Consider the following 25436-nt stretch of genomic DNA (forward strand, 5'->3'; position numbering starts at 1 on the left):
ATTGTATCTTCATTATTCTTTCTAGATAGCCAGTTGAGATTTTTATTAGAGTGGAGGCCTCTGTCCACTTGAAGGCCCGGGGCTATACCCCCTTAATCCGGCCCTGGCTACACCTTCTACTTTATTTGTGTGTATCTTTGCAGGATTATAGCGATAGAGTTATTAAACATCATTTTTATCATTTCCTTTCCTCCATTTCATTATTGTACATTTACTTTATTTTATTACTTGCACAAACAAATCCTCTTCGTTTCACAGAACTAAAGAAATATCTTAAACGATCAGTTTAAAATTTTAAAAGCAACACTTTAAAAGTGTTTCTTCAAGTTTTCCTCATTTAAATATATCAATATAAATACGCTATTAACATTTTATGTTTTAAAAATTATAGATTAAAGAACTTACATGATAATTAACAAAAACAACCGTCTATGAAAATAATAAATTAGGAAGTCACAAAACCGCCCCAAAGTATTTTTCATTTTAAGAACCAAAAAAAATATATTGAAATAATACAAACATTTCTTGAATTTTTTAAGTTTTTTAAAAATATGTCGATCTACACTCTATTTCATTTGGTTAATAAAAATAAAGCTTTCCATTATTATTATTGTAACAATAATTTTAATCTCCCTCTTCAACGAAGGGACTTAATTCAGTGTCTGCACTGTATTTATCAACATATAGAAAGAACGAACCAGGTCTACTTCTGGCCACTGAGTGTCCGGAATCATCGTCAGAATCTTCCTGGCAGATGAAACCGAATATCACACCAGAATTATCAAACTTGTTTTTAACACCAAATAACTCTTTAATTATATCTTCACACTGTCTTCGAGAAGGAAAAGTTACTGACTGCCCTGCACTTGAGAGTAGTCCTTGAAATGATTCTGGCTCATCTTCTTTTTCAACTTCTTCTATGCCTAAAGAACGTTCAATACTAGATATATCTACCGTCAAGTCTTCATATTTTGTTATGTTGATTGACGAAGATGAATCTTGAGGTGAAATTCCTGACTCACAAAGTTCTTTTGATACGTTTGAACATTTATTTCTCATTGTATTTCCTAGAGATGATCCTGAAGAACACTCTGAATCGGCTCCTAATATAATCTCTGTGGAGGAGTTTTCAGGTAACATAGATGCTAATGCTCTGCAACTATGATGTTCTTCTGTAGAATTAGTTTTCCTTTGTAAAACTGTAGCGGAAATATAATCACCAATAGGTGTTTCAGAAGATTTTGTATGAAATGGAGTATTGGGTTCTTGATAGTGAATTGGGGTATCTGTGGTTTCGAATGTTTTTGTGTCTGAAACTGGAATGGTAACGCTATTCAGCCAAGTTTGATTAACTGCATAATCTGTTTCACTAGTTTCGTAGGAATAATCGGGAAACAATGTTGATGATATAAGAGTGTCCAGATTTGAAAGTGTATCCTCGTAATCAGAGTTTATGTTATGAATATCAAATTTATTTGGCAGAAATATGAATTCTTTTGACTCCTGGGAGAAACTTTCCTCGTGTAAGCTTTTATGAGATGGACCATCACCAACAACTACAAAAAAGTGAATATTATCTCTTTCAATGGCCGGATAACGACGTTGATCCTTAACTGGAGAAGAAGGTGTGGTCAATGAGATTTCTTCATCAATTGCTAGTAGAGATCCATATGCTTCTTTTGTATTTCGAAAAGGATAAGAATACACATCCAAACCTTTTGATGTTAATGACTTATCAGGGGTAAAATAGAAGTCATCGCTTTCAACTCTTGGTTTTGACTGACTCGTTTCTATCGGATTTTGCAGTGTTATCGGTTGAACTAAATGTTGTTTCAATTTCTCAAATTCTAGCTGAGTTATTGGTTTTTCAGTGGATAAAGAGTGATTCAAAGAAAGTTTAGTTGAAGAATTATAAACATATGTTTCTGTACTATTTGTTACATGTTGTAATTCACTTTGTCTGTTTACTTCTGTTGCATTAGAATCGTTTAATTTTTCTTGCAATACTTTATTATATGCCAACTCAAATGTTGTAGGCATTAAGGAAGATTCGGTAACGTGCTCTGTGGAAGATTTTGTAACTGGTTCAATTGTAAATGTATCTATTGTTTGCATAGTGGCAGTATTATGATTCCGTTTTCCATCAGTAGAGTACTGAGTTAAATCTACAGTGGAAAATTTTGATGAGATATATTCCTTGATGTTGAGTTTAGTTGAAGTTTGAAGATATGGCACTTCAGTTGGAAATATTTCGTAGTCAAGAAGGGCTTTTCCAGGTTTTATGGTTACAGGATAAGACAGTGACTCAGGAACAAATTTTGTAGATAACTTATGCCTGTTTTGTGATACAATCGAGACTGGCGAAGCAGTACCTATTGAGGCTAAGAACTTTGAGTTTTCTTCATTTTCACATCTTGTTCTATTACTTTCTGTACACCTATTTTCCGTGTCTACTTCTGAACTAACCTCTAAAGAAAATGAAAGTTCTCTGTCTCCATACGTGTGTGGTAATTGAGTTCGTGGCGAATTAGTACGTGAGATCTTCACATTTTCTTGGTTTTCACATCCTGTTCTATTATTTTCTGTACATCTATTTTCCGTGTCTACTTCTAAACTATCCTCTAAAGAAAATGAAAGTTCTCTGTTTCCATATGTGTGTGGCGAGGTAGTATGTGAGATCTTCACATTTTCTTGGTTTTCACATCCTGTTCTATTACTTTCTGTACATCTATTTTCCGTGTCTACTTCTAAACTATCCTCTAAAGAAATTGAAAATTCTCTGTCTCCATGTGTGTGTGGCGAATGAGTACGTGGCGAAGTAATACCTGAGATCACATTTTCTTGGTTTTCACATCTTGTTCCATTACTTTCTGTACATATATTTTCCGCGTCTGTTTCTGAACTATGTTTTAAGGATATTGCAAATTTTCTATCTGCATATGTATCGTTAATATCAAAATGAAATATACCATGCTTGGGTTTAAAGACATTTTGATTTGTTGGTGAATGAGTGTTATCTACTGATTGAGAAAAGGATGCAATACTTTGTGCTCTGTGTAGAATTTCAGTGGTGCTACGTCTGTATTCTTTTTCAGAACTTTCCTCTATACTGTCACTTTCTTCGCTTTTCATTCCAGATCTGAGTTTAAACATTACATTAGTTTTTCTTGGTTTCCCTACAATTCCCATAATATTTTCAGTGTTGTGAGAGTTATCTACTGATTGAGAAAAGTCTGCTATACCTTTTGCTCTGTGTAGAATTTCCGTGGAGCTACGTCTGTATTCTTTTTCAGAACTGTCTTCTATACTGTCACTTTCTTCGCTTTGCATTCCAGATCTGAGTTTAAACATTACATTAGTTTTTCTTGGTTTCCCTACAATCCCCATAACATTTTCAGTGGTGGAAGCGTTTGGTTGCAAATGGTCACTCAAATGCTTCTCTTTGACCATATTAAGCATGTCTTCTGTTTCACTGAAACTAAATGACTTCAATGTGCTTTCCGTATCATAACTTCTTGCATCATATCCATTTTCACTTACTACTCTAGGTCTATAAGATTCCGTTGTGTGTGTGGCACGTTTATCATAGTATGTTGTGCTTTTCTGATCCATCACTTCATCCTTTCTTAGTGTAGTACTTACCGTGGGACCAGTGTTTCTGTCTTGAAGACCCACAAATACATAATCATTATAAAATATTAGTAATGATTCTGTAGTAGAACTTGTGGTTTGCAACTTCGTAACTGGTTTTGTTGCGTGACTATTTAATTCTGTGCGTAAAAAATTACCTTCAGGTACTACTTTTTCATGAGTTGTGTTTTCTTCTGCATCTTCTGGTTTGGTGGATATATATTCTACTTGAGTTGAACTCATAGTGTATGGTGTATCTTTAGGATTAAAATTAATTTTCTTTGTTGTCCTTAAGACACTATCATTCGAAATATTCTTCTTCATGTTTTCAAGTTTCATTATTACACCTTTGTCCTGAATAGGAAATAACACATAGTCCTCGTAGAATGAGAATGTATCTAAAGCTGGAGTCTCTGTTACTATGTTACTTTTACTCCTAATTTCTGGATCATTCGAATAAATTGTTGTAATTCCGAAGTCTGTTTGTTCGGTACCTTCGTTCACATTCCTTGTTATTCTCGGAGTTATAGAATGATTTTTTCTCTCTTTACTACTATTTGTAGTTTCACTTCTCTTTACTGTGGCTGTTATATTTCCATCCTCGAAATATTCAAAATTATCGTTACTGAAACTAGTTGTTCTTGTTTGTTCTTCCATCTTTACTGTTACGCTATCCGCTTGTTTCGCCTTGTTAACTTCTAACATACATTTCTTCATATTAGCAGTTTCCTTATCCTCTGTTTGTGAATTGGAGAGGATACCCGTGTTTTGATCAAAAGCTTCAATTATATAACTAGTGTCTTCTATATTCGTATCATCACTTGACTTCTCAGAAGATGGATTGATCTCTTCTGAAATTCTAATATTCCGCATTAGCGTCTTTTCCAATGGTTCAGTCTTGTTTTCTAATTCTTCTGGTTCTGACTGAAATGCGGTATATGCCTTTACTTCTCCAGGATTTTCGTGTAAATTTCCAGTGTCACCCAACACATTAGGAGAAGTCTGTTTTGAATTAATGTCAAATGATGTCGAACAGTTCTGTGTTTTGTTTGATTTCTCATTGGGACTCGTTGCCTTACTTTCCGTTACACCTAATTGATAAGGTTCTTGTTCACAAATAACTTCGTGATTTTCTGGTTTTTCTCTTGATGGATATGAACAGTCACCAGAGCCAATACTTCTAACATTTGGGTCTATCTGTGTTTTGTTACAGGATCTTGGTTCAAAATTTTGTGGTTTAGAGCCTAGAATGTTTTCTTGTACAACTGAGTTGGAATTATTTTGTTTCAACTTCTGAATTTCAGTCTTTAATTCCAGTGTAATATTACCTTTTCCTACTTTGGATAAAGGCTGTGTTCTAAGAATAGACAGCATTTGTGCCATGAAGTCCCCCATGGATTGAATAGTTTCTTTTATGGAATTCCACGTTCCCAAAACTGTAGCCTTGTTGCTTACATGAACTTGTCCACTTATATTTGCCCCATCTTCTGGTTGCTGGCAGTTAGTGTCTTTCTGCTCAAACCCATGATAGTTAGCAGTTAAGTTGGAATTCATATGCACTAGATCAGGTCCATTAATACTTCGTCCATTAGTAACCTGAAAAGACGGAAAGAAAATATGTTTTAGCATTACAAACAAAAATCGTAACATAAGCAAAAACTGAAACAAATAAATTCTACGATGTTATTAGCGTTTGTCGGGACTTTTTCCAAGGAGGATATTCGAGGCGTGTTCGGAAAGTAAGTATCATTTTGAAAAGAAAATTACTAAAAAAGGTTTGTTCCAGCCAAATGTATTTTTACATAAAAGAGCTCACCTTAGTCTATTTTCGACATAGTTTTCACCAATGTTCAAACACTTCTCAGAACGAGTGACCAACTTCTCCAAACCTCCCTCAACAACACACTCCGCCAGTGTCCGGCAAGTCATCCACTATGACAAATGTATGAACGTTGGTGGAAACTATGTCGAAAAAATAGTTTAAGGTGTTCTCTTTCATATAAGAAATAAATTTGACTTGAACAAACCTGTTTTAGTATTTTTAAACGGTACTTACTTTCCGAACATGCCTCGTATATATTAACTAGTAAATCTAATTGAACGGAACAAAAGTATACGGGTGGGTGTAAATTATCATGCGTTATTTTTGAGAAAAATGATTTTTGTAAAGCTAAACTTTGATACAATAAAATAACCACGTCAATTATTAAGATGAAGCTGATACTGAAGTGTACTCTCATTAAACTTTTGATAGATTGAATTGGAATTTAGCGTCCTTTTTACAACCGAGGCTATATGAGAGATTGACATGTGCGTTAATCATATAGCCACGAAGAAGCTCATCAAAGCTTCTTTTCATTATGACACAAGCACTATGATAGTATAGTGTGTTTAATTAGATAATTTAATATAACCCCCAAAAAATTAGGGTTAACCTTTAAACTATAGATTGTTTAACTAAAATATACTATCCAAACTAGGGGTGGTCAATTCAGGAAATTTTAATTTCTGGAGTCCAGAAAGTAAAATCGGAAAATTTCCGGAAATTTAGAAAATTCCGGATTTCGGAAAAAAATCCGGGATTTAGAAAGTTCCGGAAGAAAAATTCCGGATTTCGGAAAAATTGCGAAATTTTTCCGAAATCCCGATTTTTCCGAAATTCAGAAAGTGAAATTTCCGATTCCGGCAAATACATTTTTCAGAATCCGAATCCTGGAAAATTTTGGCCATCCCTAATTCAAACATAAGATATGCATGAAGCAATAGATCACATCGAGCTAAACAAAATGACGTTTGAGGGTAAATTCTTATGCGTAATTTTCGAGAAAATCCATTTTTATGCACTAAAAGGTATGTGATTCGTTGCCACTAACGATTGACAGTTCTTTATTCTGCTTGGAATAAATTATTTATCTATTTAAGGTTAAAAAAAATACGTATCAGATTGCATCTTTGTTGTTTGTCTTCACCTAATGGCAATGTGCAGGAAGAAGCGATAAAATCGACTAAAATTTACAATCCATTTGTTAAAGCGGGTATGCAACACGCAACTTTAATGTTAGACGTGATTTTTTTTTTAAATTAAGAAACAAGAAACTAAAAATGAATAGTATCAAAACACAACTTTCAAAAAACTAATTTTCTACAAATTTATACAATGTTTGGAGAAGAAAAGTTTGAAATGATTGAGAATGGTCATAATGTTAATGAGGCAATGGATTATTTTCATCCTAAAGTAAATCACATTTTTGATAGTGCCGGTTTGACAATGAAATAATTACGATAATTAAAACAAATACATCAAAAGAGAATTAAATATTCAGAATAATGTTTATACAATTCGGAAAACAATCTAAGAAAGTAATAAGCGAAAATACATAAACAGGCCTGCAACCAGAGGGGGCTAGGGGGCCCGGCCCCAGCGAAAGTTTTCGTGACCTCTCCAGTCCTCAACATAAAATGCTGTTATTAATACAAAATTACATATTTGTAAGATAATTTTTAATGATTTGCCCCCCCCCCCCGACATATTCATGGTCCTCCAAACCTCAGTGGCTGGTTCCGGGCCTCTATATAAATAATACAGATCAAGGGTTGAAGTCAAATATAAAATGTTTTTGGAATTTGTTAACTATTAAAAACGTAAATACTAATATTAATAATAATAGAATAAATGACATATGGAGAAAATGTATTAGATATAAATAATTCAATTGCGCATGGCTTTCCTGAGTTCTTTAAATCAGTTTATGAAAATTCAGATTGTTGTAAATTAATAAAGGAAGGGCTGCAAATATGGAAAAATGAGGGTAATATGGAAACGTAACGTATGTTGACCGGAGAGAGCTTTACCCTAGCGGCGATTGCCGTAAAGAATCACCGTCGTTCCCATTGGTCATGGCACTACGTTATGAAGCAGTTGGCCAGTGTAGTTAATGGTAGTGCGTCGATTGTTGTACACGCATTTACGTGAAGTTTTTGGAGATAAGTGTGTAGTATTATTGAGTCTAACGTATCATAGATGTAGTGTAATACATATCAGAGTATTGTGAAAGGAAGTTATTGGTGGATTTCATTCAATCACAAGCAAACGTGTTTTTAACTTAACTCGTACAATCCAGTTTGGCTACATGCGGGTAATTTGGAAACATGTAGGTCAGAAAAATGTGTAAACGTTTCCACATTTCCCTCACCCTAATGTCCATTACGTTGTTTTATTATTAGTAAATAATTTATTGAAGATAACACTCCTTTGAATCATACAAGTACAAGGTGGCCCAAAAGTAGATATACACCCCTGCATTGGTCTAGTTTATGGGTTTATTTGCTTTGGCTGTTCCGAGCTTAAGATATAAGCAAAAAGACATTAAAAACAAATTACCTGATGGATAACAATAAGAAATAAAATGAGTTGATCTGTATGGTACTGTATACCTACTTTTGGGCCACCCTGTATATATTAGCCATAACAGCACAAGATGTGTTAGGCATGTGCCATTTTAGGTGTCCCAGCTACTTTTTAGGTACCCGACACTTGGCACATATGATATTAATGTGCTAAGGATGTACTTCAGCTACCTACAGTTTTAGGTACTTGTTACACCTAATTGATATTTGCAAGTATGTACCACAAATATAGCATTTATATACCTGGCTCAATTTCGCACTCTAACAGTAATTTGTTTTTATGTCGTCACTTGGGACATATATCTGTCATGTTCATAGGTACGTCCTTCAGTACATACTGTTTGAGATATTTTAACAGCACAAGATGTGCTAGGCATGCGCCATTTAGGTGTTCTAAATTCATCTCCTGGATTTGTTGCTTCCTTTTCTAAGCAATTGTGTACTAGAAGCTCAATGGTAGAGCGTTCACTTCTGGAGCATCGGGTCCCGGGTTCAAACTCTGCTCCCGCCAAGTTAGCTTTGTGGTGGACAAACACCATGTGCGTGGGTTTACTCGGGGTTCTCCCGTTTCCTCCCACTTTCTTCATTCCACCATTTCATCCATTACTCATCATCACCGTCTCCTTTAGCCTAACCGGCATAACCGTGGGACGTAAAACTCAAAGATTTCATTTTCCATTTACTAAATCGCTTTTTAAAAAAACTTCTCGTTATCTGTTACCGTTTTCGTTCTATAGCGATAAACGTTGAAACCGGAGGTGACTAATTTGAACTTCCGCTTGAATAAAGAGTTAACGCATGATACAAAAAAACATATCTCGATATATCTTACTGTTTTATTGATACCTGTCGGAAGACGGATGGACGAACAAAGCCTTTCTATAGGGGTCTAAGACTTCTGATAATTATGCATAGCATAGTTTGGAAGTCTAAAACTGAATGTAAGCTAGAACATATTTTTGTCTACTACCGTAGTCAAAATATTCACTGTAACCTTTAAATATTCACTGTAAACTAAAGGAGTATTCTATCATATATTAAACTGAATATTAATGTTTACATCAAGTGATTTATTTACTGTCTGACAGCTTCTGAATCGTCATTACATTGTACGTAGATTTCGTATATTTATTTGTAAAGTTTTCCAATTATCTTTTGTTTAACTGAGAATGTATGGCATTTCAGAGTCCTTCAGAAATAACTATACATAGCAGTTCTTCCGCATGTTTTCCTGTAGTCAGCATAAAGTGAGCAGGTAGACAAAGCTGCAGTAGATAAGAAACATATACCATGACTAATTCCTGGAGTTTAGATAAGTCAGCAATCATGATGAGTGAGCGAATGAAGAAACAGTGTTATCAATTTAACAATAACTACTCAATATGAAAAAAATAAAATTTAAAAGAAAAAAGTATAGAGATGTGTATAAAGTAACCTTCATTTCTTGATAGCCAAAATAGACATCTTGAAGCTTCGTCTCCTTTTTTGATATTCTACGTGGTCTCTTTGTTCCTTAATTCTAACCCTGCTGGTGGAATTAGACTTGCTGCCGGTGAGCCCCTAAATTTTTGAATAATTCTAATTTCTCCTTCCGCAATGAATTACAGTAAAACCTGCCTTCAACGGACCATTTATTAAACGGAAAACTGTCTTAAAGGGAAATATTTCATAGTCCCATGGATTTTGGAGTAAAAGACATGTAAAAGTCCCTTCATTAAGCGGAAACTGTGTTATGCGGACAACGGAAAGCAAAATAAACCTTTAACGGAAAATTCTGAGTTTCAGACTACATCGTTTAGAAAATTTTTAAACATCCTGTGAGAGGGTAAACATATACTATCTGCGATAAATACTTCGTTCTTTTGTTAAATTTTTATGGGCAGTGTTGACCTTCGTCAATCACTACTCATATTCAGCTCCCACAATTTTTCGCTAGTCCTACGTAGCATGTCAGCTGTCAGTCTTCTTTGTAGGCGTACTTCTGTTTCGCTTGTGTACAGGGACGGCGTTAAGGGTGGGCGAGGGTGGGCGACCGCCCACCCGATGGATGACCTCGCCCACCCATCCGCCCACCCCAACAGAAGTAGAATAATGAAGATGACCAGTGCCGGATTTAGGTTTGATGGGGCCTTAAGCTATTGAAAATAATGGGACTCTTTGCATTTCTAGCTTTCTTTTTCAGCGACAAAATTTCGCCCTTTTTTGTTTGAATATATGCTATATGGTAATTTATTGACCTAATACATATCTAAATACGTTTTCGTATATACATTTCGTTAACTTAACTTACTGTTTTGAAGACATTACAGAAAAACTGTAAAATTTGTAAAATTAGCGATAGTTTAATTTGGTCCCAATAAAGCCCTTTGCCCATCTTCTCTGTTTTCTTTTTGCACCAGCTATGATCAACGCTCCACGCCATGCTTCTACAATATGTGGAGCCGCATCATTTCTCATTTCAAGTTGTTTCTATTCAGTTGGGTAAAGTTTGAAATGTTTCTAGGGATCCGATGTAAGTAAATACAGTCTGAATATCATCCAGGGTTAGTAATTACTGCCTGAAGCTCAACTAAACGTGTGAGCTTTTTCCAGGTCAGGTTACTAGAGTAACTCAAAATGGAATGCAAGCAACCCTCGAAGATTACACAAGGTATAATAAACTTAGACACAAATTCGCTGGAAGCAGAGGCGAATCTAGAAGGTTAAAACTGGAGGAGGGGCAACTAAAACCCAGATTATGATAGATATATAGTGAGTTTACTATAAACTTTCAAAATATGTAAGTAATGGCTTCAATTATTTTTGTCATTCAAAAAACTGGGGGCTTGGACCTCTCCGGCCCCTGGTTAAATACGTCTCTGGCTGAAAATCATAAAAATATCGTTGAAGAAACTAACTGTTGCAATAAAATTATTATGAGACCTATAAATGTAGGCAGCATTTTTTTACTGCGACGTGAAAAGATGTTGGTATTATTCTTCGCCTTGCTATGCAGTAACTAGTGCCGATAATCTAATGCAATCAGCCTGCTGCATACTAATTTACACAAGGTAGATTCGGGCAGTTCTGAACGTAACAATACATAAAATACTGTTAATATATACAAACGAACGACTCATATGCCTAGAACGAAAGGATGAAATCACTATGATTCGTGCTCCTTTTCTTTCCTTTAGTCAGGGGCTGATCCATTCTGAATGTTTGGGGGGGGGGGCAATCGTTCGAAGTCAATAGGTTTTATTTTACGTTTATAATACAAAGATGAAAATTCTTAGGATAGGTTTTATTTTTAAAATAAAAAATATTCAATTCCGGGGGCGATTGCCCCCTGGACCCGCCCCTGCCTTTAGTGATCCATTATTGCACTCTATAGATCACTATATGAGCTCTTCCGTGACTAAGCGGTTAGCGTACGCACCTTTGGCGTGGGAGGCCCAGGTTTGATTTCCGGCGGGAGCTCATGTGGTTTGGATTCCACGTTAATCAGTAGATCCCGTCTCATATAGCCTCGCTGCTGAAAGGGATGTTAAACTTAAAATCAACTCAACTCTATAGATCACTATGAAAATTAGTGCCAAGTTCTGAAAGTTATGAAAATATTTCTGCACACTACTTTTCATACTTACGTATAGCAAAATATCTATAATTTCGCGATAAAAGATTATTGCCGCTTAGGGCTGTAATTCCTTTATATTTTACTATTATTTCGCAAGCTTGTCGTTTCATGCTTTCTTCTTATGCATCCACTGTTACCAGACTCAATTTCTTGTCGAATTCCAAATAGTACGTGAAAGGGTAGCACTAGAGTTCTATCCCCATACAAGATACTGTATCACTTATGCTGTGAAGTCTTATCAAAGTAGCTAAGTGTTACGGCTGTAAAACAGGGTTCTCATTACAAATGGGGCTCTGAAACAAGATCCCCATTACAAGCGGAGCTGGAAACGAGGGTTCTATATTATAAGCGGGGCTGGGCAACATAAATCCCATTGCAGGTGGGTTGGAAAACAGGGCCCTATTACTTGCTTCATGAGAGCTTAATAGATAACACTACAGAACAACGTTATTGTCAGGGGCGGGTCCAGGACGGACTTCTGGGGTGGGGGCGGTAGGTCGTAATACTGCTACTTAGATCTACTTTGAAGAGCTCTCGAATGGGTTCTATTTATATATAAAATAAGAAAGTTTCCTCTTCTGGGGGGGGGGCGATTGCCCCCTGGATCCTTCCCTGGTATTTGTATGTGCATTTTATCTTATTTGCTTTTTCTTATAATTTGGAAATGACATTACATCCATTTTTTGTTTAAATTTTTTGGGGCCCCCAAGAGAGCGGGGCCCTAAGTTATAGCTTGTTTAGCTTATACGTAAATCCTGAAGGTGACATCCTGTACTTCAAAAGCAATAGGTATTACTTTCGATTGTAATGTAATAGGTTCTAGGACTCTGTTTAACTCTGCAATGAACAATGATTTTGAGACAGATACTTGTAATATAATATGACTAAAGTCGTGATTAATGAATTAAAGTTTAGCAACACACAATCATGCTATTGAAACGCCAGTGTTTGTATGTGCTGCACTGAAAAAATAGGAAGTGCTTTTTAAAAAGCGGACTAAATAATGGACAGGACTGGCCAGTATTGTCTATTGTCTCATTTCAGAAAGAGAGGGAGGAGAGTAGTGCTTTGTGTCGGTGCTATAGCTTCTTATAAAAGGTTTACAACTTGCAATTGTTTACAGCAATGTACCGCATGTCTTACCCGTGTTGCATTATACAGATTTGTAAAAACCCTTATTATATAGCATTTTTGAGTTGATTTCTGTTGCGTTCAGAAGTCTCTGCGGTCGGTGCTTGTTCAGCTAATAGCCTATGTCGAAAATCTTATCAGCGATCTCTTCTCAGGTTCAGTGTCTTCCTCGTGTTCAAAGAAGCGCGATTTTCAATCCGTTGACGTTAGTGATAATCCTTCTTCAATAGAGAGAAAAAAAAATTACAAATACATATGACAGGATTCGCAATTTGAAATGTTCGATTTCGAAGAAAGTGAAAATGAACTAGATGCTGGAAAGAGCGAAGACGACAGCATTGCTTCTGAAGATACTGATTTATATCTTTTGTCTCTTGCTTTTTTGTAATAAATCCTTCAAAGATAAAAATGTTTGCAGTAGCCTATTTTATCCTTGTTTTACTTTACCTACTTATTGAGTATCTTATGTTATTAACGAAAAGTAGAGTATTATCTGATAGTCTGTGTTGTTTGAACCTTCTTTTATTTCTATGCATTCACGTGCATTCTTGGAGGGAGAGGAGGTAAAGCTGTCTTGAACTTCATAGAGGTAGTGTGTCTGCCACGCGGAATTCGGTAGGTCGAGCATATAGCAACGAACTTCCGCAGCCCATCCTACTACCTGCATTTCTTTAGTCCCACCAACCGAATGCCGGAATTGTACCTTCTATAAGGCCAAGACAACTGTTTTCCACATCCTTGTTCCTCCCCTATTTCGGTCTGAGCCTTAGCTAACTAAAGAGTACAAAAATTGAAATTTAATCATTGTCAAAAAATGTCTACATTGCCCAGTTCTCATTTTCATTGTCCGCCCACCCCATCAAGCGTTCCTGGCGCCGTCCCTGCTTGTGTAGCAACTAGCGACAGCCAACAAAAATGAGAAGAAAACTGACAAAACAAAGTTCTGGAAAAAAGGAATTGAGGTAAAGCAGAAGTTATATATCTCCATCACGTGTCGTGAAACCAAGGAGGAAAGAGTTCAGAGGACTTTCAAAATTCCAGAGAAAGCTTTTCTGTGTCCTGAAGTATACCGCAGCCAAGTAGTAGCAATGTATGCAAAAAATCCTGCTTGACTATTGGGAAAAATAAAGGAAAGTGTGCACAACATATTTTGTGTTTATTTTAAGTTTTTTTTGGGTATTATTTCGTAGAAGGAAAAAGTACTGTAATTGAACAAGTTGCGTACATCAATATATTTTCTCACTATGTCCGTTATAAGCATATATATTTTTTTTAACGGAAAGGTCTATCTCCATTAAGCGGAAACCTGTCTTTAACGGAAATTTTTGCGAGTCCATCTCGATTCCGCTGAAGATAGGTTTCACTGTACTAACTCCTTCCTTCTTTGGAAGCTATCTTCTGCAGAGCCGCAACAATCGGCAGTGCAACGCACCTGGGACCGTCGGACGAAGGAGCCTCTGCACCCATCTTCTGATGTTTATATTACATATAATTGAATACTTAGATAATGCTGTTATCTATCATTTTAAGTTGGTGAGTTAATTACATACTATAAAATTTTTGGGTCAGTAGCAAAGTTGTTTTGATCTCCCCCTCCCTGTTGTTTAAATGCAAGTAATGCTATGAAAGTAAAAATCATTTAAATACTCAATACTTAAAACAGTTCACATTCTACAGTATGCAATATCTTACTGACAGACTCTTTAGTCTGGGACCCTTGAATTCAAAATAGCAAAAAGGTCAGTGTAACACTGAGTCGATGGCGAAACTAACCAGCAGATATTATTATGATAACTGTCAAACTATGATCTGTCTTCGTTGAAATCGAAACGGCCTCTAAAAGAAAAGGCCAGTCATTGCTGCAGCAATGAACTCCGAGGAGAAAGGGCTCCGCACAACCAACCGGAGTACCATATAAATCAATTTAAGGGAACCTATTGTTATGGCTTCTAGAAATGGAATCAAGCCTCAATTGTTATATCTTTTCATAGTAACTTTATGCCTGGAGGCCACATACTCTTCTGCACCGGGGCCCCGAAGAGATTTTTTACGGCACTGATTTGCAAAATTAATAATAGAACATCCATTCTAATTAAATATTTAGGTAGTAGAGGAAAGGGGGACAAGAGTACGCAAATTTCAATTAAACTTATATATTTTAGTAAAAATTAGTTACAACGGAAAACTTTTACATAGAACACAAAACTTGAACCCTCCTTTACGAAATGTGAACTCAACTTTTATATACCTCTGTCCTTGGAGGAACTATAATTCGTAAAATGAAATCATTCAAATTCGTACTCTTTCCCCTATATGTGAAGCAAGAGTACGAAATCAAAGGGGCAAGAGTACGCACCCAACGGAGCATTAACAATTATCACAGATGAAGGTGCCTACTCCTTCATATGATATGCATTGTTCATGCCACCATTCATGGCATCTTGCGCACTTGATCCAGTCTTCTATTGGTGGATCACTGTAGATGATATTGCATAATTGACATTCGTACACTACTTCCTCACTGACCTGTGGAGTTACCTTCGGTTGTAGCTTTCTTGGTACAAGTTGATGTTTGCCTTTGCTCTTTGGAGGGCGCCGTTTCAGAAGTAAGTTTTGCTTGAAAGGAGGATGTCAGAATCTCTGATTGACCTCGAGAAGATCAAGATTTTTGGTTGTGGGCTTGGTGGCAGTCGGAGGAGGACTGACAACCACCAAAGAAGGGCATGATGTGGACGGGCCACATGGGCCCCTGCTTACCTCCAGTGAAGATCCAGTTTTACTGGTTGGAGGTTTGGTAACAGATGGAGGACGACTAGCAACTGGCAAAGGAGTGTTTGATCTAGATGCGCCGCGTGTGCTCCTTTCTACTTCCAGTGAATCATCCGATGAACGATTTTGGGCTATATTCAGGTCTGCTGCTTGATTTGTTGCTCCAGGAATGCTTTTATGTTCAAAGCTGGCTTCTGTATTTAAGTCTACCACATCCACAGTAGAAGGAAGAAAATCTTCTTCAGTAAACACATCTGGATTCAGTGGGACAACTCCAGATTCTTGAAGGCTGGATACCGATGGTTGCAGCTTTGTAGCAAGCCTCAGTAAACAAACTCGCAACTTGGAATTGGGCGGGATGGATGATTGATTCCTCATCCATTTATCACATACTGTTGAATACCAGGATTTCAGCGGGTCAAAATAGGAGCGATCTGATGGTTTCAAATTATGGCTGGTATGAGGTGGTAAACTCAACATAACTATCCCATTTTGCCTGCAGAAATCAATCGCCTTGATCGAAAAGTGAGAGGTCTGATTGTCAACAAGTAACAATACCTTTTTCGAGGCCGAATTTGATCGCACATGTTGGTGTAAATAATATAACAATTCTACGAAAATTTGAGAGTTGATGAATCAGGATCAGATATCATTCCACAGAACGCGGCTGCGATCCATCGAGTAATTCTTGTTTCATTCGTTTTCTGGGAAATATTTGGGGAATAAAGGAACCAGATGCACTCACCAGGAAACAGCTGATATGTTAACTCCAAAATCACTAGATACAGTTTTATTCACAACTAATTTTTAGTCGACTTTTGGAACTTTATGAGGAACCGTATCTATGCCAGTTTCGTACATGTTCTAGATATCCCGTGGAGGAAAGCCGTTTCTCTTACAAGATCTTTTAGACAATTAAAAAAGCGTTCAACTTGTGACTTGCTAAAACCACGAGCTCTTCCCAGACCAGTCTTTGAGGGCTGACGCAAAGCAATAGTTATATGTCTGTCCAATCTCTTCCAGCCATTCGATTCACATGGCTGAAGGATATGGGGCAACTAGTTACGTTCAGGAAAAAATGTATGCCATTCTTCTTAGATCTTTTAAAGTTAAGCCATAGAAGAATTGTGATATATTCCACTAATTCGATCTTCATTTCTTCGGTAAATAGGCCTACTGGCTTTATTGTGCCTAAAGATGTTGCAGATTCTCATTTAAAAAAGGAAAGAAAAATCCTTAATTCTCCTCATATCAGTAATGGGAATTCATAGGATACAAAAAAAAATATTTAGACCTTTATAAAAACATATTTCCAAATTCAGCATATTCACTCAGTTACAGAATGCTTGTCACGTACGAGGGTAACTTGAAAACTTCTCGACCTATCCTTGATGAAGCTACATATTGTCAAATGTTAGGTTAGGTTAGGTTCATATATCTTAATACGATCCCATATCAATCATTGGACTAATACCGCCTTATGCAGAGTCATTTTGACGTATGATCAGCGTCATACTAAAGGCCTGACTACTACAGGAAACATATGGTAGTCGAACTTTTTAGTATGGCATTAATCACCGTCAGAACGACTCTGCATAAGGCCTATTGAAAATTATTACTTAAGACTACTGACATTTAAGATAAAAGAGGACAAAGTGTAGCATTTCTGAATCCTGAATAAAGTAAACAAGCGTAACGTTATGCAATAACTGCAGATTTAACTAACTCACACGTTTATCTGTTTCGAAAACTCAAACACCACCTTAGATACCGTTATGTAAGGAGTGGAATTTAGAAAAACAATTTATCCCCGTACATAAGAAAATATCAGGATTCTTCAGAATTTTTAACGTTAGAGGCTACATATGGGAACCAGTATTCGTAAAGTTTGCCGTCACTCTCTATTACAATGGAATCTACATTCTTTTTTGATTGTTAGATCTAAATCAAATTTGATTCTTTTTCATAGAACAGAAGGGGCAAGACTACGCACGCGTACCCTTGTCCCGTAGGTATCTGCGTACCCTTGCCCCCTCACTACACAATTGACTTTCCCGTGATGTTGTACAGCCAACTGTTGGAAGAAAGGCAATTTACTCCATCCTGTCAAACAATGGATATGTTAGAAACTAACGACTTATAGTACTTTGAAATCGTTATAAAATTGTGTAAGTTATTCATTAACGACTTATGTCCCAATATTATATCAAACTATTAGAAAAACATTAATTACCTAGATAGCTTGTAGTTTGCCGCAGCACAGTCAAACTTGTTTAGGTTCTAGACGTCATTAACATCAAACTCCACGTGACGCATTATTGCCATACGCGAATATATTCACCTGATTTTAGGGAATCGTATCCTTGCCCCCACATACTCTTGCCCCCCTCTACTCTATCTAAATCAGCTTTGAATGATTAATTTTCCTGGTCTTACAGCTAGCGCACGTGTCTTTATGTATGAGATCCTGGGATCTGAGATCAATTCCTAATGGAAAATCATCGAACAGATCACAGTCATTCAGATTCCACTTTACATTGTAATTCTCATCTTATACAGCCTTGCTGCTGACAAAGGATGTCAATATAAATCTATCAATCGCACAAACTTTAAAATAGAACTAGTTCAAAAGGGTTACGAAGGTATACATCCTCCAAAGGTATACATCCAAAGAAACCCATCACATTAAAAAAAAAAAAAAAAAGTTTACGCGTACAATTCTATAAAATGTTAAACTTTTCGCATAATAAACACTCACTCGCTTAAAAACATACACAGACAAAATTAAAATATTCAGCGGGTAATGCAACACTTCTTCTTTTAAGCAATTTTCCCAGTTAGCTAGGGTCGACTCTTCGGATCAATGTCCTCTATCTGTCTTGTGTCATATCCGCTGTGACACCACACTGCACCATATCGTTCTTCCCACTTCTTCTTTGGCCGACCTTGGGCTCGTTTCACACTCACTTCTCTAGCATGTACTCGGTGAGCTACGTATTCCAAAGGTCTTTTTCTTACTTACCTAAACCCTCTCAGTCTACTTTCTTGCAGTTTTTCTACTACTGGTCTCACCTTTACTATTCTCCAAGTCACTTCAGTCTTAATTTTGTTCTTCCGCGTCACTCCACACATCCATCGCAACATCTTCATCTCTGCAACATGCAACTTCTGTTCCCCTCTCTTCTTTCTCGTCCAACATTCCGCTCTGTACAATAAGGCAGAGCTCACTACTGTTTCGTAAACTTTTCCTTTAAGACATATTGGTACTCTACGGTCACACAACACTCCTGCCGCTTCTCATCCATTCGTTCAACCGCAGCTAATTCTGGTATTTACATCTTCTATTCCTGCATTTCCCTGCAGAATTGATCCCAAGTACTTGAATTTCTTCGTCCTTACCTACTCTTTCTCGTCAGATTGTATTCTTGTATTCTCTATTACCTCTTTCCTGAAAGGACAATGTAAATATTCTGTCTTACAAGTTCAACTAACTCTGAGCCCTTTGCTCTCCAATGCTCCTCTCCAGGCATTTAATTTCTCTTGCAGAGCTGCCTTGGTCTCACTCACTAACACGATGTCATCCGCAAATAGCATATTCCAAGATACTCTTGAATATCCTTTGTAAGTTCGTCCATCACAATTGCAAAAAGGGATGGGCTAAGACTAGATCCCTGATGAAATCCCACTTGAACTGCGAACTCTTTTCTTATTCTGCACATGCTCTTCACTCCTGTTCTACATCCATTATACATATCTTGAATTACACAGATGTATGGGTTCGGAACACACTTCTTCTTCAGTGTGCATCAAATAAAATTCCGTGGCACTGTATCATACTCTTTCTCTACGTCGATGAAAACCATAGGTCCTTCGGGTATTCTCTTTACTTTTCCATTAGTATCCTAAATGCAAATATTGCAACCGTTGTCGATTGCCCAGGCATGAAACCAAATTGGTTCTCTGTAATTTCGGTCTCTTCTCTTAATCTTGCTTCTATCACTCTTTCCCAGAGCTTCATTGCATGGCTCGTAAGTTTTATTCCTTGTAGTTGCCACATTCTAGCACATCTTTGTTTCTAAAAAGTGACACAATGTTGTTGCTTCTCCGTTCGTTTGTCATATTTCCCGTTTCTAATATCGTATTAAAAAGTCGAGTAAACCACTACACTCCTTCTTTACAGAAACTATTTCATGCTTCAATAGGGAGATTATCGGGTAATGGAGCTTTAGCACTTTTCAACTTTTTCATGGCATTTTCTACGTCTCCCATGGTCAGAGCAGTGTTCGTACGTTTCTTTAAGAAAATTTCCCTCAACTGACTCAAAATTTTCCCTTTTCTTATCAATTTTTCCCTAATTTGTTGAGTGTCCAGTTCCTATGACAGAATTATGTAGTAAAATTAATTTAGCTATATTAAAGGAAGTGTAAGCCACATTTGTTTTATTCATTTGCTTTTTGCTTCTATTTTTCGTTTGCTTTTCATTCACTTTTGTTTCACAAAAATATACACCCAAATACACCAGCCAGCAAAATGAAATGAAATGAAATATTTCAGTTTAACGTTCCACGATTATGCCTTTAGGCTAAGGGAGACGATGATTAAGGCAAGTGAATGATGGGAGAATGAGAAAGCGGAAGGAAATGAGAGTACCTCGAGAAAATCCACGGATACGATTTTGTTTACCACAAGCTTACTTGGCTGGGAATCTAATCAGGGACCCCACACACCAGAGGTAAGCGCTCTACCACTGAGCCACCGTGACCCCTATCCAACCAACAATGGTTGCAAATTATGCTACTTTCAGGACAAAAAAGCTATTGCTATTGTATTGGTTTATTTCTGAAGAACAGAGAAAAATTTAAGCATTGATATTAGTCAATTAGTCGGCAAGAGAATTTCCCTGGATTTTTCACGTTTTATTCCCATTTTGCTAAATTTGTCTATGAAATTTCCCTCAAGCTACGAACACCGGGTCAGAGGCCGAACTAGTATCTGATTCGTGGATAGATTTTCGCACGTTTCTCTTGAGTTTTCTTCATTGAGAAGTTTCTGGAAATATTCCTTCCATCTCTTCTTTATTTTCTTCTCACTTGTCAGAACCTCGTTTCTTGAAATATCAGCATAGCACATTGTAAACTGACGCAGGGGCGGTTCCAGGGGGGCGATCGGGGCGATCGCCCCCTCCCCAGAAGGGGAAAGTTTCTTGTTTTATATATGCAAATAAAATCCATCCCAGAGTTTGAAACCCTTAAAAGTAGCATTATGACAACCCACCGCCCCCCCCATAAGTCGGTCCTGGATCCGCCCCTGAACTGACGATATGTTGTTGCAAGTTGAAACTAGTTCGTTCAATCTAGGATACAGGAAAACAGACCTGTGTTAACATTCGCTCTATAGGACCCATACACGGTCCACGGTTTGTGCAGACAGTTTGACCGTGTATGCTGCTGTATGAACTGTTTGCGCAAATGTTTGTGCAAACATTTTCCACATCGAACTCGTCCGAAAATTGTTTACACAAACATATTGTTTGCGCAATCACATGGACCGTGTATGGGCATGTTTGTGCAAACACGAGATTTATTTCCGAGTAGGAGGCCTAGTATACAAACGCTTATTTCTTGTGTTGTGGCGTCAATGGATAGGATTCAAGAATTCTGGAGAGAGAATTTATTGAACTTTATCGAAATTTACCTGAACTGTGGAAGGTAAAGAGTGAAGATTATGTAAACAGGAATCTGAAAATTGCGGCCTTACGTTTCTATAATAATTTATCCAAGTGTCTGGAGTGCAATGGCTGTTTCAAATTTAAGTCCTCGTACGTATTTCCGCACACAAAATAACGCAAACTGGCGAACAACCACTGATCGGGAGATATCGCATCTTTCATATTTGTATCCTGTTTTCTTTTTCTTTTTTTTTTTTTTTTAATGAGGCGTAACCATTTCCAATATTTCACCAAATATAGTTGAATCCATTCGTAAATAAGTCCGTAGTTGAACTTATCTCAAGCTCGGCTATTAAATTTTGATGGCTAAACTAGACCGTTTCTTGAATCACCGCTTCATCTACCCCCTCTTCTTCCTTTTTGGTTTCGCGGGTCTTTCCCCTTCCAAAGCACAAGCAATTACTATCGCTAAACAAGCTGCTTCAGTGGATATGTTTATGCGATCAAACTCAAAATTGAGCTGAAATTTGTGCAAATAGTTGAATCGTGTATGGTCGAGTGTTTGCGCAAACACAGTGTTTGCACGAACCGTGGATCGTCTATGGGCCCTGAACACTCTCGATCTTGGTCGGTCATTGTGTGTGGTTTACGAGTTTTTTGTAGAAGATAACCGGGTGGTTTAAACTGGCAAGCAATTTTTCCAGGGGCGTCATTTAGGGGGGGGATTTGCCCCCCCCCCCCCGAGTTTGAGATTTATATAGATTTTATCAATAGAGTAGTAGTAAATGAGTGAAAAACGCGAAATTTTACTTATATCGAGGGGTTTTGCCCCCCCAAGCAAAATCTGAAATGACGCTCCTGATTTTTTCTATTTAATTCTTTCTAAGAGAGAAAGTTAAAATATGTTACTTAAACCATAGCTATATTATAATATAGTATTAGCATTTAATAAAAAAAAAAATGTCCAAGGGTGAGACACTATCAACCGAAGTAGACCATAATGCTTTTGAGTTAGTTTCATTTGAAAGTCCAGTTGAACAAACTGGCTCGCTTCAGAGTAAATCCTTACGTGCAGTTAACAAGAAAATATAAAAACTAATGTTTATGGCGCTAAAAGATAAGACTTCGTAGCCAACAAACAAGTGAGTTTCAGTAGCCAACAAACGAGTTTCATTTCACAATGTAAAACTGCGGTAGATTTCATAGGCGCCGATCACGTGGGTACTCCGGGGATCAAGCACCCATTGGAGGTATTTAATGAGTGCTGAACCCATTGAATGTTTGAGTTCGAATTAACTTCGAAATTACACTTTCATGCGGTGAATAATAGAAACAAACTATAGTACATGTGTTAATAGATTAATTTTAGATAGGATGCATATGAATAATCATTTATCAATATCTATTTTAGAATCTTTAGGTCTACGGCATATCGAGGATCGAGCGATATAACACTATAATAATAATAATAATAATAATAATAATAATAATAATAATAATAATAATAATAATAATAATAATAATAATAATAATAATAATAATAATTTTCCCGGTGGGAGCTCATGTGGTTCGGATTCCACGTTAATCAGTAGGTCCACGTCTCATATAGCCTCGCTGCTGAACGGGACGTAAAACTCAAAGTCAACTCAACTCAATAATAATAATAATAATAATTATAATAATAATCTGTGAGTGCAATTTTGGATAATTATTTCTTTAAAGTACTTGATGTTTGATGTTGTTTAATTTATATTTTTAAGAATGTAAAATGCTTTACGTAAATTTGCAAGACAATTGAATCATTTTCCATCTTCACCCAAATTATCTTCAAATGTTCTATAAAGGTTTAACTGTAATTATTAGTATTTTAATAATTTCTGTCTCCTTGTTTTGACCAATATTGCTTAACAAATTTGAAATTCACAAACAGAATGTTAATGTTTAGGAACTTTGTTCAATATAAAATTTAGGAAATAGTGTTAAAACTAAATTAAAATTTTTGCCTTCGCAATTTAAAAATAATTTCATGCTTCATTTTATTTCAGTAAGTCTTGCTAATCTTTGTCGCATCTCAGGAAGAATTTGGGAACCATTGGTCAATTGGATATACTAAAAGAAAAACGAAAAAAGGAAGAGAAAGAAAAAATGACATTAGTGTCGAATCCTGAGCACCCATTGAGAAACTTTAAAATCGGTGCCTATGGTAGACTTCTAAACTATGCAAATTCAATACTCAAACTGGAGGTAGTACATCAATAACTACTGGTTGTAATAGAGAATAGATATTAATTCCTATATTTTTCATAAAATAGATCCATATTGCCTTCTAACTCTTGTTCTATTGGTCATTTTCCACTTGCACCAGATGATTTGTTTTGTAAACCAGAGACACAAGGCTTTCTCGTGGCTATATTGCTAGGATATGCGTTTTCTGTATGGGCTAATATCTGAAAGAATGTAAGATCTAACTTAGTTGCAAATACTTTGAACGCTCTCTAGTGGCTTTCAGATTGCTACATTGGTGCATCTCCAAAGTTCGTGATCAAGACTCTGGACTAGCTGCGAATATGAATACTGATGAGAAAAATTAAAATATTTTAGTTTAAGTCCCATAATTATTCCTTTTGGGTTAAGGAGGACGGCTGATTAAGGCAAGAGTATAATGATGGAAGAATAGGTAAAATGAGAATGTGGAAGGAAACGGGAGTATCTCGAGAAAACCCACAAACACGATGTTGTCCACCACATACTTGGCCGGGGATCGAACCAGGGACCCCACGCCCGAGAGATAAGCGCTCTACCATTAAGCGACCGTACCTCATGCTAATGGAAAGTGATATGTGTGTATTAGCTGTGCCACAATTCAGTCGAGCGATTTTGCGAAGGGTGCCAGGAAAGAATGCCAATATACATTTCTTTTTTTAAATAATAAAGACTTCTTACTTTATTGTAGAGGATATAGTATTAAACTAGTTATACCGCAAGTGATCTCTGAAATGAAAAGTAACTCTCAAACTTAAAAAAGGATAGCAACCCTTATGTCTAACTAGCATTTATCATGTAGATTCTAATACACGTTCAATCTAATTTCCAGTCAAATATACACCAAATTCCGAGAATAGCTAATGTCTTTTGTCAAGGGCGCCGATTTCTCTGTAACTTTATGGGGGGGGGGCATTCAGATGTGGGTTTGCATATTCATTAAAATATACATAGCTATAACAATAAAAAATACATATTCATACAAATACATGGGGTCCCCTCGGACCCCAGGATCATCGCCCTTGTCTTTCGTTGACCGAAGGCTTGTCAGTAAAAGTTGCTATACTAACACCTTTGTATACGCGACAAAGCACGTGAGGTGTAGTTTCTGAAGATTAGATTCCAATGTGGTCCAGTGGAACATAGACTATGGCTACCCCAGTGGTGCCCCCCCCTTATGTGTATGACGCACCCCCCCCCAATTGTCTATCCGTAGGTGTTCTTCCATGAAAAAATCTTCTTTTCGAATAATTTACCCCCCCTCATCAAACATATTTATATAGATTTTAACCCCCCCAAATATTTCAATGACGCAGTTTGCGTCATAGCCCCCCTTGTGGGCACCCCTGGCTACCCAAGGTCCGTCAACCCTCCTGTTCCTTCCCTCTTCTGTAAAAACGCGGAACAGTAGGGTCGACGGACCTTGATGGCTACCACCCGTGCTTCTGGTGCACGTCATTTTAAATTCAATTTTCAGCGGAGACACTGAATTTTCGATCTTGACCTAATTTCATGAGTTAATTGGAAACTACTTAAATTTAGAAGTAGTGAGCGCGTAGAATTCCAGATATTTTTTTTTTTTTTTATTTTAGAGAAAAAGATTTTACGATTTTCAGGTGGGGGAGGGAGATATGTAATATCGAGAAATTACAGTAACAAACTAGCATATGTCTCATATAGTAACGTAAAATATTTTAATTGAAAACTAGTGCAGTTTCATTAAATATAATTGCAACCAAAGGCGTGTAGTGAGGAAAGTTACACTGGTAAACATTACAGTTTTATCGAATGAAACTAAGGAAATAAAGGCTATCTAATGTATTAACTGTTTATACAACAATTAATACATTACGAAAGTGTTCTTTTAGTTTCAAGCGATATATTTTGTTTTTATCGCTTCCTTTGATTGCTCCACACATACAAAAATATATTAAAATTCCTAGTGGAAGCTCC

The 25436-nt window shown here is 36.8% G+C and overlaps 1 protein-coding gene across 1 annotated transcript in view; it reads right to left on the reverse strand.

Moving 5' to 3' along the window:
* Window positions 1-558: 558 nt before the first annotated feature.
* The window catches only part of LOC145691813 (uncharacterized), a 108529-nt gene continuing 83651 nt past the window's right edge, over window positions 559-25436 (reverse strand). The window contains exon 2 of the mRNA XM_081767125.1: window positions 559-5226. Within this exon, the coding sequence (XP_081623251.1) occupies window positions 625-5184 (4560 nt within the window). The 5' untranslated portion in view covers window positions 5185-5226 and the 3' untranslated portion in view covers window positions 559-624. The remainder of the gene's footprint in view (window positions 5227-25436) is intronic.

The sequence above is a fragment of the Thermobia domestica genome, chromosome 8 (genome assembly GCF_964235325.1).
Source record: "Thermobia domestica chromosome 8, izTheDome1.hap1.1, whole genome shotgun sequence".
Taxonomy (NCBI): domain Eukaryota; kingdom Metazoa; phylum Arthropoda; class Insecta; order Zygentoma; family Lepismatidae; genus Thermobia; species Thermobia domestica.